At 48.5% G+C, this 15249-nt stretch overlaps 1 protein-coding gene across 2 annotated transcripts; it reads left to right on the top strand.

The window, feature by feature from the left end:
- Window positions 1-211: 211 nt before the first annotated feature.
- RGCC (regulator of cell cycle) lies at window positions 212-14275 on the top strand. 2 transcript variants are annotated; one of them, XM_059378250.1, is made up of 5 exons: window positions 212-270; window positions 778-963; window positions 10210-10317; window positions 12309-12371; window positions 13885-14275. In XM_059378250.1, the coding sequence occupies exons 1-5, from the start codon at window positions 222-224 to the stop codon at window positions 13890-13892; spliced, it is 414 nt and encodes a 137-aa protein (XP_059234233.1). In that variant the 5' UTR covers window positions 212-221; the 3' UTR covers window positions 13893-14275. The 2 variants fall into 2 exon arrangements, with proteins under 2 accessions (XP_059234233.1, XP_059234234.1); XM_059378251.1 differs by lacking the exon at window positions 12309-12371.
- Window positions 14276-15249: the final 974 nt, after the last annotated feature.

Raw genomic sequence — 15249 nt, 5'->3', positions numbered from 1 at the left:
AGACCGGGGCAGGAGGGTGGCGGCGGCGGGAGAAAGAGCGGGAGTGTGCGCGGACCCAGGGGAGACGCGGCAGGAGCGCGGCCAGGCGAGCCAGACCCGCGGGGCGCGAGCGCGGACATAAACCCGGGTAGCGGCGCAGGCCTCGGCGCGAGCGGTCGCACAGTCTCCGGGCTCAGCATCCCGCAGGACCCTCCGCCGCGCGCGCGGGGCCGAGCCCGCCCATGAAGCCGCCCGCCGCGCAGAGCAGCCCCGCGGCCGCCGCGGCGGCAGGTGAGTGTGGGACCCCTAAAGCCCCGGCCCTTCGAGAGAAAGGGCGTCCCACGGCGTCCGTCTCCATCCTCACCCGCGGGACCCTGCTGCGGGCGGGTTCGGCCGTCCTCCGGCGCCGGGCTGGGGGACCCATGACGGACGCATCCCCACCCAATCTTCCCACCGCCTCCGGTTCGCGCGCGCCCCCGGGGGACGCGAGTGGCGGCGAGTCCCCGACCGCGCGTGGGAAGAGTTCCGCTGCGTCGATTAGCTGGGTGACCTTTGGTCGGCACCCCCACGCGGCGGAGGCTCAGTTTCCGCGTCGGTGGAATGGGCAGGGTAGTAGCACCGCTTCAGGGGCTGGTTGAGAGCAGCGAAGATGAGCGACGGGCAGCGCCAGCGTGGCTGTCACTCGGCACGCGCGCCGTGAATGCCGGCTCTCCTCGGGAATGGTGGCGGCCCCGTCCGGGCCCCGGGACGGGACGGCCGCGCCGCGCCAGCACCTGAGCCCGCCCTCCCCGTCCCCAGCCCCGGCCTTGGACTCGGCGGCCGCCGGGGACCTGACGGATGCGCTGTGCGAGTTTGACGCGGTGCTGGCCGACTTCGCGTCGCCCTTCCACGAGCGCCACTTCCACTACGAGGAGCACCTGGAGCGCATGAAGCGGCGGAGCAGCGCCAGCGTGAGCGACAGCAGCGGCTTCAGCGACTCCGAGAGTAAGTGTGGCAGTCGGGAAGGAGCGGGAGCCGGGGGAAGTCCCTGTAAGGAGGGGAGCGGGGGGGGGGGGGGCTCGGGTCTCAGTTTGCCGATCTGTAGACCGAGGGATGGCGCCCAGCGCAGTGAGCCCACGACACCGCGCGGTCCTAGGACGCCCGCAGCGAGGGCAAGACCCCGGGGGCTGTCACTAGGAAGATCTCGGAGGGCCAGCTGGGCTACCTGCCACCTGCAGGTGTCCGGAGGCCTGAGGGTTTTAATAAAGCAGCTTGTCCTTTCTAGCCAGACGGGACTCTTGGGACCCCAGCCAGGCTTGTTTTCAGCTACCTCTGCTGCCTTCCCCTGCCTTTCTCTCTTTCTGCAGTCATTTTTTTTTTTTTTTTTTTTTTTTCAGAGTGTGTGGGTCAAGTGCCACAGGAATGGGGGTGGAGGAAGATAGGGCAGGGCACAATACTGAAAAAATTTGTGACACCAGGAAAGATTTCATAAGCTGCTGTTCTTGGGATTTTTGAAATAACTTCTTGCGTTTTCTTCTGGCTCTGAGCTCCCAGACTTGCTGCTGTACTGCCCGCAGTTTTGAAAGACTCTCTGGCGCTACAGAGTTCAAGTATCCCTTTTCCTTCAGGCGGGCCCACCGCGGGGACTGCAGGCTTGCACATCTCCCCCCACCCACTCAGGCTGGAGAGGGAGCCAGAGCACATGGGCATAGAGGTGCCTCCTGGCAGCTTTTCTCATAAGCAAGACTACCCCTGGGTCTCTTTGTCTTAAACAACCTTACAAGGAGTGAGACAGCTTTTTTCCGAGGACCAAGTGGTCTGTAAGGATTATATAGATACCTGTTTCGGTCTCAAACAGCAAATTTGGTGGAACCCCTGGTGGCTCAGTTGGTTAAGGGTCTGCTCTCTGTTCAGGTCATGCATGATCTCAGGGTCCTGGAATGGAGCCCTGTGATGGCTTCTCCCTCTCCGTCTGCTGCTCCCCACTGCTTGTGCTCTTTCTCTCTCTGTCAAATAAATAAAATCTTAAAGTTTTTTTTAAAAGATTTTTTTTATTTATTTGACAGATCGAGATCACAAGTAGGCAGAGAGAGGAGGAAGCAGGCTCCCAGCTGAGCAGAGAGCCCGATGCGGGGCTCGATCCCAGGACCCTGGGAACCTGACCTGAGCTGAAGGCAGAGGCTTTAACCCACTGAGCCACCCAGGCGCCCCAAATAAATAAAATCTTAAAAACAAAACAAACAAAGAAACAAACAAAAAAAACAAAAACACTAACCAACGAATTTGGTGACTTTTCAGTATTATCTAATTGTTAGTTTTCAAATTTTGGATGACTTATTATTTCTCAAAGTGAACTTTTCTGAATAATTCTTGAGATTTCATTCCCTAGACCTGTTACCATCATGAATATCACTCCCTTTGCTGCCCTTGACTCTGGAAGTGAAAACATGACACAGTGACCTTTCCTTGTGATTCTCTTCTTTTGAAATCTGAAGCTCTTCCTTGTTCCAGGGCAAAGACACAGTCCCAGACCTCAACATGAGCTGTCTTCCTGAAAAGGAATAAAGGCACTCATCACCCTGTCCAGGGTTTGAGTCAGAAACCTGAGGTCCCTCTTGACTCTCCTTGGCAGCCCCGCCCAAGGGTTAGATTTAATTGCAGCTTTTGAGGTGAACGGGAATGGAATAGTGTGCTGTTAATTTTCTGTTTTGTATTTCTGGACTTTATGGGTAATGATGGGATCAATTATTTTTGAATTTCAAAGGGAAATCTAAAAACTTTTGAAATTTGTCTCACTATCTGGGGCCAAACTTATTATGTCTCCTGGGGCATGGAGCGAGTTACTCATCAAGTACCAATTCTCTCCCCCACAGGAAAGAAAGCTGGGACAGTCTGTCCAGTGCTGTGCTCTTGCAAAGAACAACTCCTTTCTAAACCACAGCAGCGTTTGGCTGGGATATGGTCTGAGCTGGCCCATCAGGGGTGATTGCAACTCCCTGGGAGTAGGATTTCAGTGTTGGTTTTCAGGGGCCTCAAAGACCAGGCACTCAGAAACACATTCTTAACGATTTGGGGGGAGACATTTGGAGTTGTCTACAGTTTCTCTTGAGGGGGGACATGCCCTTGCACGCACGTGTGTATTTTGTTTTCTGTTTTTGTTGTTAACTGTTTTGCTGACCTTTAGTTTGGTGGCTAGAGGCATAGTAGGGACAGTCTAAAGAAGGCTCCAATGACACTTGTCTTCCTTATAAATGTGTAGTTTGTCCCCCATAAGACTGGTTAGAAATAGTGTTGGCAGAAGCAGTGTCAAATAATAATTTCTTGAGGAAGCATAATGTTTGTCTCTTAACTACCACCAAGAACTGAGCACAGACATTTACTTATTCGATGTGTTTACCTGTTCACTGCTTTTCTGAGGAGGACAATGAAAGAGGTAGATCCTACTGAGATTTAGGCTACCAAAGGAGGACATACCAGGATAATGATCATAAAAGTAGCTCACTTTTACGAGCTACTCTTTATTAGGATTATTATTATTATTTATTAGCTCTTACTAGTAGTGGTCCATTTGCTGTGCTTTACATGTGTTATCTCATAGGATCTCTACCACAGTCCTAAAGACTGCTCTGGTCACCATGGATGGTTAGCCGGTCCTACTGGACCTGGGTCACTTGTGCCTCTTTATTGTGGTTGTGCCTGAAGGTGTCTCTTCAAGGCAGTGGTCATCTGCCTGGGTCAGTGGGGCCCAGGCTGAGTTCTTTGGGGGCCCTGGGCAGTAGGTGGGCCTCAGTTTCTCTAGCTGCGAAATTGAAAGGATGCTGCTTAGTAGTGCTAGTGGGAAACATCCATAGGCTCAACGATTTAGGAGAAAAAATTTGCTCTGTTTCATGCTTTCAGGAAAACATTAAAATGCATGCACCAGGCTCTGTTCTATAGATCAGATACAATTGTTCAAGTGTCTTAAATGGAAATGTTACAAATGAGCTATCAGCCAGTGGTCCTTGATTCTCACTCAGCCTCATCTAGGGCTCTATCACTCAAGAAAGGTAGCCACCTTACTCAGTACCTCAAAGCAGCAATTCTTATTTTTGAAGAACCCTTCCTTAGGGGCGCCTGGGTGGTTCAGTTCGTTAAGCATCAGCCTGATTGTAGCTTAGGTCATGATCTCAGGGTCGTGAGATTGAGCTCCGTGTGTGGGCACCATGCAGAACCTGCATAAGATTCTCTTTCTCCTCTGTCTCCCTCTGCCCCTACCCCCCAAAAAAGAAAAGGAAATAAAGAAAAGAACCCTTCCTTTTCTTACTAAAATAAAAAAAGGGTTGCTTGCATCCAAAGAAGAAACAGACTATTCCTTCCATCCAAAGAAGCAAATTACTTAGATAGAAGAATGTTCGTTTAATAAGTACTCCCTGTTCCCACTTACAGGGGGTCCTTTAGAGACATGAAGAGGACCAAAATGAAAATTGCAAGATCACGCCACATTCGGATGGCATTCAAATGGGGCTTGATCAAAACAGGCTGGTTCCTTTCCCCTAGACTTGGGTCCAACAGACACTTTGGTGGGAGCTGTCTTAATGTCAGCAGTAAAAGGGCGGTGTAATTAGGAGCTCGGGCAATGTTGTTCAAACTTGATCCTTAGAGGTTTGCCCCAGAGGCTATAAATTTCTTGGGTTTAAACTTATTTTAAAAAATATACTGCTTTTTAGTATTTTTTAAACAAAATATTATTTATTTCTGGGACAGAGAAACAGTGAGAGCAGGAGGAGGAGCAGGGAGAGTGGGAGAGGGAGAAGCAGGCTTCCTGGCGAGCAGGGAGCCCAAGCGGGTGCCTGCCGCCTGCCGCTGTCTGCTGTGGGGGTGGGGCTTGATCCCAGGACCCTGGGAGAGGGCAGACTCCTAACCACTGAGCCACCCAGGTGCTCCGATTTTTTCCATATTTTCAAAACTGTACATGCACACCATGATTCCTCAAATATGTTCAAAGAAATTTTCACTCAGGATTACCAAGTTTTAACCAATGTGTTAATTTATATTTTCATCGAATGATTTTATATGAACTTTAAAAGGTGGTAGGAACTTCCGTCTTTGCCGTGTTGGGGTTTCACACACCTTTTTCCTTTGAAGGGGGGTGGGGAAGTATTTTGCTACTTAACAGGAAGGATCCAAAGTCTCCTGTGTATGCAAGGGCTATTGTGATATTGTAGAACCGTCTTAGGGAATGAGGAACTGGCTCCTTTAGCATGCGCAAGACCAGAGCATTTGTATATCTTTGCCTAGACTCTTTCAGCGTGTGCACCTGCTGGACGCTGGGTGCCAGCTTGATAGTGTATTGGCAGATCCAGGATAGGAGCTCCAGAGGCTAGAATCTGAACTTGTTGAAGCCAGGAGAGAATGGAAGCTTAGGAGCCCTCAGGTGGCCCTGGCATGATGGTAGGGGTTCCAGGTGGGGGAACGGGGCTCACTTTGGCAGAGACCTGGAGAGGTGTCGAGAGGGAAGCTGGGGCTATAGTGTTGAAGGGAGATTCACCCCCATTCCCTGTGGCAAAAGGGAAACAGGTCCAAGGCTTTCTTTTTCCCAGTTAATTACTATAGTTTGCTTGTCTTCAACGTGTGGGATTGTTCTATATTTACAGGAGCTCTGGGCAAGGTTTACTGTCTGTGGCTTTCCTTCCCTCTGGAGTAGCACATGTCGGCACTAACCCTAAATTACCTTTCTCCCCTGCCCCCATGCTCCAAAAGCTCAACTACATTTTAAACAAGCGTCTGTTTTGACAGAGTTTCTAAAGCTCTGTTGGTGAGCACTAAAGCAGGCTGTTTGTATATCGAATATGCTGACATTTCTTCAGCTGGGGTCTTGGAAAACTTGGTCCCTGAGTGTGAGGTGCCTGGCTTCAGCTCGCCAAAGTTGCCTTGCCAAGGTCATTTCTAGTGGGACTTGGAGATGCTTGTGAGATGGGGCTTTAGAGCTGATTGAAGTCGATGCTGTGGAGCCTTGAAATATCTAGTCTTATCACCTACCAGTGTTCCCCAAATCACCACTGTGTGTGCCTCTCAGACCCCTGTTAATAGCAGCATCTGACACTGGGGTGGGGCGGTCACATGTTAATATGCTGTCCGTGAGCAACATGTTGGTATCATTTTATCAGACTGGCTGTTTGCGCAGGATGAAGTTCCAGAGGAGTGAAATGATCAGGAAGTCAGGCTTTCCTTACCTTTTCATCGACCACAATGCCTTCCATGAGATCTTCTTCATGGAGGGTGCTTCAAAAAGTCTGTGGAGTAAAATTTTATTGGATAAAAGGAAGCAAGGTCTAGAGGTTAGGCTCCTTCTGTGTTGATGGTTTGTTTTACGGAGGTTTATTCTCGAGTGCCTCCGAAGATAAGCTTCTCTTAAGAATTTTGTCACTCTTGGGATGCCTGGGTGGCTCAGTTGTTAAGCATCTCCCGTAGACTCAGGTCATGATCCCTGGGTCCTGGGATACAGCTCTGCATTGGGCTCCCTGCTCAGCGGGAAGCCTGCTTTTCCGACTCCCTCTCCCCCTGCTTGTGTTCCCTCTCTCACTGTGTCTCTCTGTCAAATAAATAAATAAAATCTTTTAAAAAAGAAGAAGAATTTTGTTACTCTCTGAAGAGGAGGAGGAAGCTGGGCCGTAGTCTTGAGGGTTACTGTTCTCTGTGGTGACCTCTCCTCTCCTGAACATGTCATCCTCCATTTTGCCGGGAACTTTAGAAAAAAATAACAAGAACACCATAGGAATCATACCTGGAATGCCTAGTTATCTTTCCCCTTTTGCTGAAGAAGAAACTGAAACTCAGATGTGAAGTGATCTGCACAGGGTCTCACAGCTGTCATGGCCTCCAATCCCAGCTGTCTCTACTGTGGCAGCTTCTGCTGGGCTTCTTAGCAGCTTTGGGCTTCTTGGAAGTTGCTGTTTTCGTGAATGACGTGCGTACAGTATTACCACAGGGTGGAACTAAACTGTGGGCAGGTTTGGCTCAAGGAAGCTGGGGGCCATTTCCTGTTGATGGTTGAATATTTTGGAGCCTGGAATCAAGTCTGGCTCAGATTGTGCCCTGAAACTCATGGAAAGAGAGAGGAATCAAGGTGTGGCAATGTGCTGGTGTGTGAGCCTGTGTGTGTGTGGTGGTGGGGGGGGGGGGGGGGGGTGGGGGGGGGTAGGGGGGGGGGGGGAGGGGGGAGGGAAGTGAGCACATGCCTGCGTGTGTGTGTGTGTGTGTGTGTGTGTGTGTGTGTGTATTTATATATAGATACGGGAACCTCGTATTTTTTTCTCTCCCTCATTGGGGGAATGAATAACTTGAGTTCATTAGCAGTAAAAGGAATTTCTGATTATTTTAAGTTTGGTTTGCAACTGACTTTATTAGGCAAGTAACAGCCACTTTGTCTATATATTTTCTTTTTTTTTCTTTTTATTTATTTATTTATTTATTTGACAGAGATTACACATAGGCAGAGAAGCAGGCAGAGAGAGAGGAGAAAGCAGGCTCCCCGCTGAGCAGAGAGCCCGATGTGGGACTCGATCCCAGGACCCTGAGATCATGACCCGAGAGAAAGGCAGCGGCTTAACCCACTGAGCCACCCAGGCACCCCCCTGTCTATATATTTTCTAAGTTTGAGGAAAATATTTGGCTCAAAAAGACATTTTCACACCGGACTTTAAAAGGCCAAGAGGTCCACTGTGGCAAGGTCCTGGTACTATGACTCATTCTCTACAGAGTCTCAAAATCACCCGAGTGACCCAGAATTTTCCCTGAATCTTCACTGGATTCTTTTTTTTCCCTACCATTTTGCAATGGCCTTTTCCATGTTGAGATCATTCCTTCCCCGAAAACGCAATGACACGGGTCTACTTGCTATGAGGAAAAACAAATTGTGTGTGTGTGTGTGTGTGTGTGTGTGTGTGTGTGTGTCTCCCCCTCCCTCACCCCCATTTCCCCCCAAGAATGAGTATATGTGGCTGGAAAATTGTTGAGTTGGAGCAGAAAAGAGTTGAAGTCCAAAGCAGGGCAAGGGCAGGTGGTCAGGGTCGGGTGGAGTGAGGTGTGGTGAAACTGGCTCTCAAAGACCAGCTGCTTCTGGAAGATAGAGGCCAGAGGTGTGGCCACTGAAGTCTGGGCCCCAAGTCTCTGGGCTGGGCCTCTGGGCCAGGGATGGGGGCGATGCTCGTTGTGTCCCTCAGAACCACAGATTATGTGCCAGATGCCTCATATTCCTTCTTCTGGCTCAGGGGCCTGGGCATGAGGCTGGGCTCCCCAGGCCCTCTGTGGTTTTCCTGACCCTATGTCTTAACGTCATCTTTTCCCTACAAGTTTCTCAGGTTCTGCCTGTGGTAGTTCCCCTCCCTGCTGCGGGGTGTCACATAGTAATGCTCTGCTGTCGATCAGACATGACCACTTTCTTGTATGTAAGGGAAAGCCTTTCCCTTGGGAAAATCCAGACTGCTCTAGAGCTGGGCTCAGTGTTACTACAGTTGAGTTCCATGGAGTGCAAGTGTCCTGAGAAATATTAAGGCGCTGCCATGAAAAATGCACCCTGTAGTTCAATTTGAGAAGTAAGGATAAGCTGGTTTGTCCTGAGACCTTTTAGGGACGTTAAAGTGGGAGGACACAGTAGGAATCTCCAGGGGTGCTCCGTGTCTCTCAGACTTAGTTGATCGTATGGTTCTTCTTTCCAAAGGACCAATGTTCTGAGGAATATATTTTTGGGGAAATAATAAGTGTGAGATTTGGTATTTTGGATCTCAGTAGGTGTTCCTCATCAAGCCCTGCAGTGACTATGGTCCTTTTAGGTAATGTGAGCTGGACCTCTGAAGGCAGAAAAATTGGGAAGGTTGGGCATATTCGGAAGAGTGGACAAGATGGGTGTGTAGGTTAGGAAGACAGATGGTGCTGGGACCACTGGGTCAGAGGAGGCTGGGGAGAAAGGGAGCCCGGTGTAGTGCCTTCTCTCACCTGAAGAGCCTTCCCCGGGGCTCATCTCTGCTACAACCATGGCTGGTTCTGTGTTTGGTTTTAACCAGGAAGGTTGTTACTTTGTGACCTCAGAGGCCACATCCTGCTTCCGTTCGTTGGCTGCTCTGCCTTTGAGCCCTTCAAGTGGGTGCAGCTCAGCCACTAGCTCCCTTCTCGTGTCACAGCCGCGTGGCTGGGCTGGCTGTGGGTTCGTTTCCCTCTTCTTGGTAGGGCCTAGAGAAGCGGACTCTCAGAACTTAAGAGCTGGAAGGGACTGGAAGGGTTAGGAAGCCTTCCCATTTTCTTGGTGGCTAAGCTGAGACTCAGAGATACTCTCTTGCTCAAGGGCAAGTCCCGAAGTAGCTGAGCAGATTCCCTTGACTCCTAGCACAACCCTGCTTCTGGGACCTTGACTGGCTCTTGCTCTGGTCTTTAGGGGTCTGACAACAGAGGGAGCCACCAAATCACTCAAACTGTCTATAATTGACAATCTCTAGAAGAACTATTTATCTGACCCTCTAGCTTCTCTCAGAGTGTAGGTTCTCAGGAGAACCATGGCAGAGACTCTTGAACAGGCAGGGAGAATTATTATTATTATTATTTAAACATTTCTTCAAAAGATTTATTTATTTATTTGAGAGACGGGGGGAGAAGAGGGGAGGGGCAAAAGAAGAGGGAGAGAAAATCTCAAGCAGGTTCCCCGCTGAGCATGGAGCCGGCACAGGGGTTGGATCTCACAGTTGTGAGATAGTGACCTGAGCTGAAATCAAGAATCAGACTCTTAACCGACTGAGCCACCCAGGCACTCCCAGGAGGGAGGTTATTAGGTAATGGGATCCAACCTTGTATTTGTATTGTAGGAAATACAGAGGGCAGAAGGAACCTTTTTTAGGAAAGATGATCCATTAGGTCTAAAATCCCAACCCTGCCGCCCTACCCCCCACCCCGTCAGCCAAGCATTGGCTGGATTGTCAGACACCTGGGCAGTGGGCTCCTATGTGCTGCAAAGGAGTCTGGTCCGGTCATGATAATGCTAGCCTACTCTGCATTCTTCAGGGAGGCAAGGACCTTGGTGTGCATGACACATTCACACACATTCACACACACACACACACAGGCACAGTCCCTGTCTCAGATCATTTTGGGGGCATAAATATAAAATCTGGAAATCAGCTTGTTTTCTTTACCAATTCGCTCTTTTTGGAGAGGAGCTCTTGGTTACCAATAGACTGTGGGCTGAAAACCACCTTGAGTGAGTTATGTTTTCTTTCCTGAAAGGTGCAGATTCGCTCTATAGGAACAGCTTCAGCTTCAGTGATGAGAAACTGAATTCTCCTACAGACTCCGCTCCGGCTCTGCTCTCCCCGGCTGGCAGTCCTCGGAAAGGTGAGCTGGTTAGCTGCGGTGTGAGTGTGTTTTAGCTTCTTACTGCTGTCCCCTCCTTCAGTCTTCTCTCCTCCCCCTCAGCCCTGATCAATCTTCCCCAAATGTGCAAAACAAATAGAACTAACATCCTCCTAGGGGACGGTGTGAAGGGCAGTTCGTTCTTTCTCAGGATTCTGATCAGTGTGAAAATGAATCAGATAAATGGAAGAAGCCAAATTCGCAGGGAGAGAGAAAACCTGTATTCCCCAGATTCTGCTTTCTCTCTCACGTGGTGTGATCAAGGCTGCCAAATGACAGAGCTCTCTCCCCGACTGGTTGGTTCTAGAATTGAAAACTTAGCAGCAGTTGGGGTTTGCAGAAAGTGGGTTTCTTTCCATTGGCATTAACTAGTTGATCAACGCTTTCAGATTAGTAATTTAACAAGTCAGTAAATTAGGGTCATCCTCATGAGACAAGCGATGATCTGACATGATTTAAAATAGCAGGCCCCAGCCCGGCTCTCCTGTGATATTAATAGACCTAAAAAAGTTTTTAAAGATGCATGAGCAGTTTCTTATTTTTTGGCACTTGTCAAGTGTCTCCAGCTAGAGAGCTGAATGTTCTGTTATACTGGACAAGTGCCCTTTTGAAAACAAAAGGAGTTTTTTCCTCAAGAAACATTATACTTACTGAAAATAGTTGCAGAATGCTATAAAAATGGAGCAGAGTTAAAAAAAGAAATATGAAGATCCTATTAATGTTCTCACTCTTGGCATTAAGGAGGAATTTCCCTCTTTTTCAAAAAAATGATTTTTAAATTCTCCTCTCAACGGAGCAGTGTTAGCATCAGCCCCCGGGGACTCTGCAATTGTCCAGCTCCCTGAGGGTAAAACAGAGCTATTGAATTCAGAGCAACGGAGCAGTCTAGGAAGTGGCTTCAGCAAGTGCCCAGATTGCCACCTGATGCTCCGGAGATAGGAATTAAAGAGGGAGAGAAAGCTCTAGAGGGAGAGAAAGCTCTAGTGGCGGATTGACTTTAAAAGCTAAGAACAATGAGCTGTTTGTAGCCAGCAAGGGTTAATTAATAAAGCTCTCCAGGAATGCATTTTGGAGAAGGCATGAATAATGAGCTCTACAGGAAAGCCTATATATCTCTGGATCCAGAGATAAGAACCTGTTGCCTTGTGCGGCCACCAGGATGGGACCAGGCTGTCCCGGACCCGGAAGCCTCCCGGCACCTTCCCCGCACCGTTTTGACAAAGCTCGGTGTCTTTCCGTTCCGTTGCTACTGGAGGGACTCTGAGCGCTGCACCGTGGCCCTGGGGTGGCAGCAGGAACAATAATGGGGCAGAGGTGAGGCGGAGCGGGAACACTGACTCCGGGTGTCTGCTCTGCACAGTGCCATGCTTACCGAGTATTTTTTGACAGATTAATCCTACATAGTCAAAAAATCAAAACGTTTTTAAGAAAACTATTTTTTTAAAGATCTTTAAAAATTTTTTTATTTATTTGAGAGAGAGAGAGAGCGAGCAAGCGCAAGTGGGTGGGAGGGGCAGAGAGAGAGAGGGAAAACCAGACTCCCGCTAAGCACGGAGCCTGATGTGGGACTCGATACCAGGACCTTGGGATCACGACCTGAGCGGATGACAGACGCTTAATCTACTGAGCCAAATCAGAACTTCTTTTCTTCCCCTGCAGCCCCTTACTCCTCCTGCCCTTTTAAGGCAGTGAAGGGAGATTTTCCTTCCAGGTTGTTGGGGTGGGGGAGGCGTGAGGGCTGATGAACAGAAAAACACAAGGAGGAGACATTTTGGCAGGTCTTCAGAGTCAGCGTCTGAGTTGACTGTAAGTAAACGTGGAGCAGACACCGAGCACTGAGGGTTGGTACAGGACGCTTGAAAATCAGGTCCCTGAAGATGAGTGAGGCAAAAGGGGCCACACTACCCTGGGAACCGAGGGCGCCCTGAGCTGTTGTTGATAATGGAAACTGAAGGTCGACTCTTGTTTTTCAGCCAAACTAGGAGACACGAAAGAGCTAGAAGACTTTATTGCTGATCTGGATAGAACATTAGCAAGTGAGTACATGCCTGGTATTTAAAAAAAAAAAAAAAAAAAAAATCAAACGGAAAACCAACCACCCCTGCTGATAAAGTGCCATAATATTTACCAGCTTGCCTGGGGCAGGAAGTTACATCATCAGGCTTCTTTAGGTTCTGAAACCCAAGAACTCTAGTGGTTCAGAAAGAAGTTCTGAGGATAAGCCTGCGTTCATGTGGATCTTGGCCCTTTCCAAAGGCAGAGAACAGGCCACCGGCAAACAATGACATTTTGTTTGAGAAATGCAGAGTAGGGGTGAGAGGAAGATGGGAGCCTTACCACCACGAGAGCCTGGCAGGCTTTTCAGGGGAGAAATGAGCCGACTGACTGCAAAAGCAATGTGCTAACACGACAGGTGGTTCCATCCCACGGACCGGGGAGGTCCTCTCAGGTTAGATCCAGGAACTTGGAGAGGTCTGACTTCTACAGGGTTGGGTCCCAAAGGAAAGAATTGGCCTGGGAAGACCCCGTAACCAAAGGCCCATGACAACTGGTGAAAGACTGAAGTACACACTACCTTGTTTCCCATTTGGCGGTTACAGTAATGGTACCCCTTTTGTGTGATTGAAAATGTGGGGAACTGAAGATACAGACAATAACTACGATGGGGGCAGAAGATGGAGCCCTCAGAATTCATCTACCCACTCAGTTTTAAAAAGAAAGGATCGTGGGGCGCCTGGGTGGCTCAGTGGGTTAAAGCCTCTGCCTTCGGCTCAGGTTGTGATCCCAGGGTCCTGGGATCGAGCCCCGCATCGGGCTTTCTGCTCAGCGGGGAGCCTGCTTCCCTTCCTCTCTGCCTGCCTCTCTGCCTACTTAGGATCTCTGTCTGTCAAGTAAATATATAAAATCTTAAAAAAAACAAAAAACAAAAAAACCCATGGTGGGTTAAAAAGAAAGGATCTTAAGAGCCAGAAGGATCAACTAGAGCTTCTGGGATAAAAATCTGACCAGCTGTACTCTTGGCGGGCCTTAGGCAGTCATAGAGCAGAAGAATTTTGTCCCAGCCTCTTAATTTTTCAATGAAAGTGTTGATTTTCCCTAAGAAATATTTTTTTGCTGTACTCTGCTAAACGGCCAGGTCAAACCTGAAAAATTAGATCCGAAGTTTGTTAATTAAAAATGACTCTGTTTCTGACACCAAGACCTAACTGTGAGTAGGAAAGTCCTGGTGTTTTTCCTATTCATTGGAGAATTTTATGGCTCATTCTCTTCCATGCCGTACCATCCAGCCCACATCAGAAGACTAAGGCCTGTTTTGACAGAGATTATAGTAATTACAGCGCAGTTCAGGTGAGACCCAGGTACCAAGCCTGCCTCTTCATGGAAACTGCAGCCGGCTGCCTAGCTGTACCAGTTAATCCGACGTACATCACGTGGGAAGCCCGCCATGACGTGTGGTGCCTTTATGCCTGTCTGTGGTGGTGTGATCTGGTTAAGCGTAGGAATCGGAAACCTTTGTGAGTGGCTAACTTATTTCTTCCCTCTTCACAGGCATGTGAAACCGGGAGAAGGTCTGGGTCCTTCCATCATAAGGAGAAGCTTTGGAAAGCTCCAAGGACCTGGTAAAATCAGCGACGGAATTTGCTGCCAAAGCGGAGATGAGCGCTCACCTACCCCCGGGCCATGCTCCGGCTTGTCCTAACACCAGCCTTTAAGATCATCTCTGGGCAAATTAGACAGTGACACTGACTTGGTTTACCAGCTTGCAGCGTATTAGAACGGATGATCCACGCTAATATTCTGTTTTCTCTCGGAACTTAGCTTTCCCGTAATTTAAAGTGCTTTTATGAACATATTTGTAATTAATTATATATAGTTGGAAACAGTAATATGCTTTTCCCAGTATAATATATTTTTGTATGCAAATAAAATTTGAACTAGAGTCTGTATTTTGTAAGCTTTTTCTTTCTTTCTTTCAATATATTTTCATTTAAATAATATTCTGGTGGGAATAACACACCTCTTGATGTCAAACAAGGGCTTTGGGTGCTGCCAGGTTGCTCTAGACAATAGGCTGGGGAACTTAGGGATCTCTTTGGAGCTCCTTCAGTACTCCAGAGGGAAATGCTAACATATGATTCGTGGGAAATTTTAATTTGAGGATTGGGGGCTTTTTTATTGAGGTATAGTTGACATACAATGTTACATTAGTTCCAGGTATCCAACATAGTGATCTGACAATTCTATGCATTACTGGATGCTCATGGTGATAAGTCTGTCACCGTAGGAAGTAGTAGGATATTATTGGCTATATTCCCTACACTACACTTTTCATCTTTGACTGAGGGTGGTGGTTTTAATGGAAGTTGGGTTTTACCTCCATCTCTATTCTCCTCATATCTTACCACCTTTTCAGGGGCCGTGGGCTCTTTCCTTCAATTAAGGGAAACAGTTGTTGCACTCAAAATCCAGGACTGTAATATGAAGGAACTTTGGGGCAGCTGGAGGACTTGAAAATGATGGTGCTCTTATCAGATCTGTGTGCTGAGGAAGATTTGATGGTGTTGGCCTTGATGCTTGTGTTCAGGTGTCTTCTGTGGAGCCAGAGGGTTCTGATGAAAGGTCCTCCACAGTCATGGGCTTTGCATGTGGAAGACAGTTACCACCTGCACTCCCTGCCACCTGCCTTTTGGGGAGGATGGAGAGAGCACAAAATCAGGAAAGTTCCCGATTTTTTTAAATCTGTGTTTTTCTATCTTTAAAACCCTGAAGTAGGGGTGCCTGAATGGCTCAGTTGGTTGGGCAACAAAGTCTTGGTTTTGGCTGAAGTTATGATCCTGGGGTTGTGAGATCGAGCCCCGTCCCATATCAGGCTGTTTCTCTATGGTCTCCTGGAACTGGAATTCCCAAAGTTAG

This window comes from Mustela nigripes, chromosome 15 (genome assembly GCF_022355385.1).
Source record: "Mustela nigripes isolate SB6536 chromosome 15, MUSNIG.SB6536, whole genome shotgun sequence".
Classification (NCBI taxonomy): domain Eukaryota; kingdom Metazoa; phylum Chordata; class Mammalia; order Carnivora; family Mustelidae; genus Mustela; species Mustela nigripes.
Note: the sequence above shows the minus strand (reverse complement) of the source record. Positions and strands in the feature narration are given on the sequence as shown.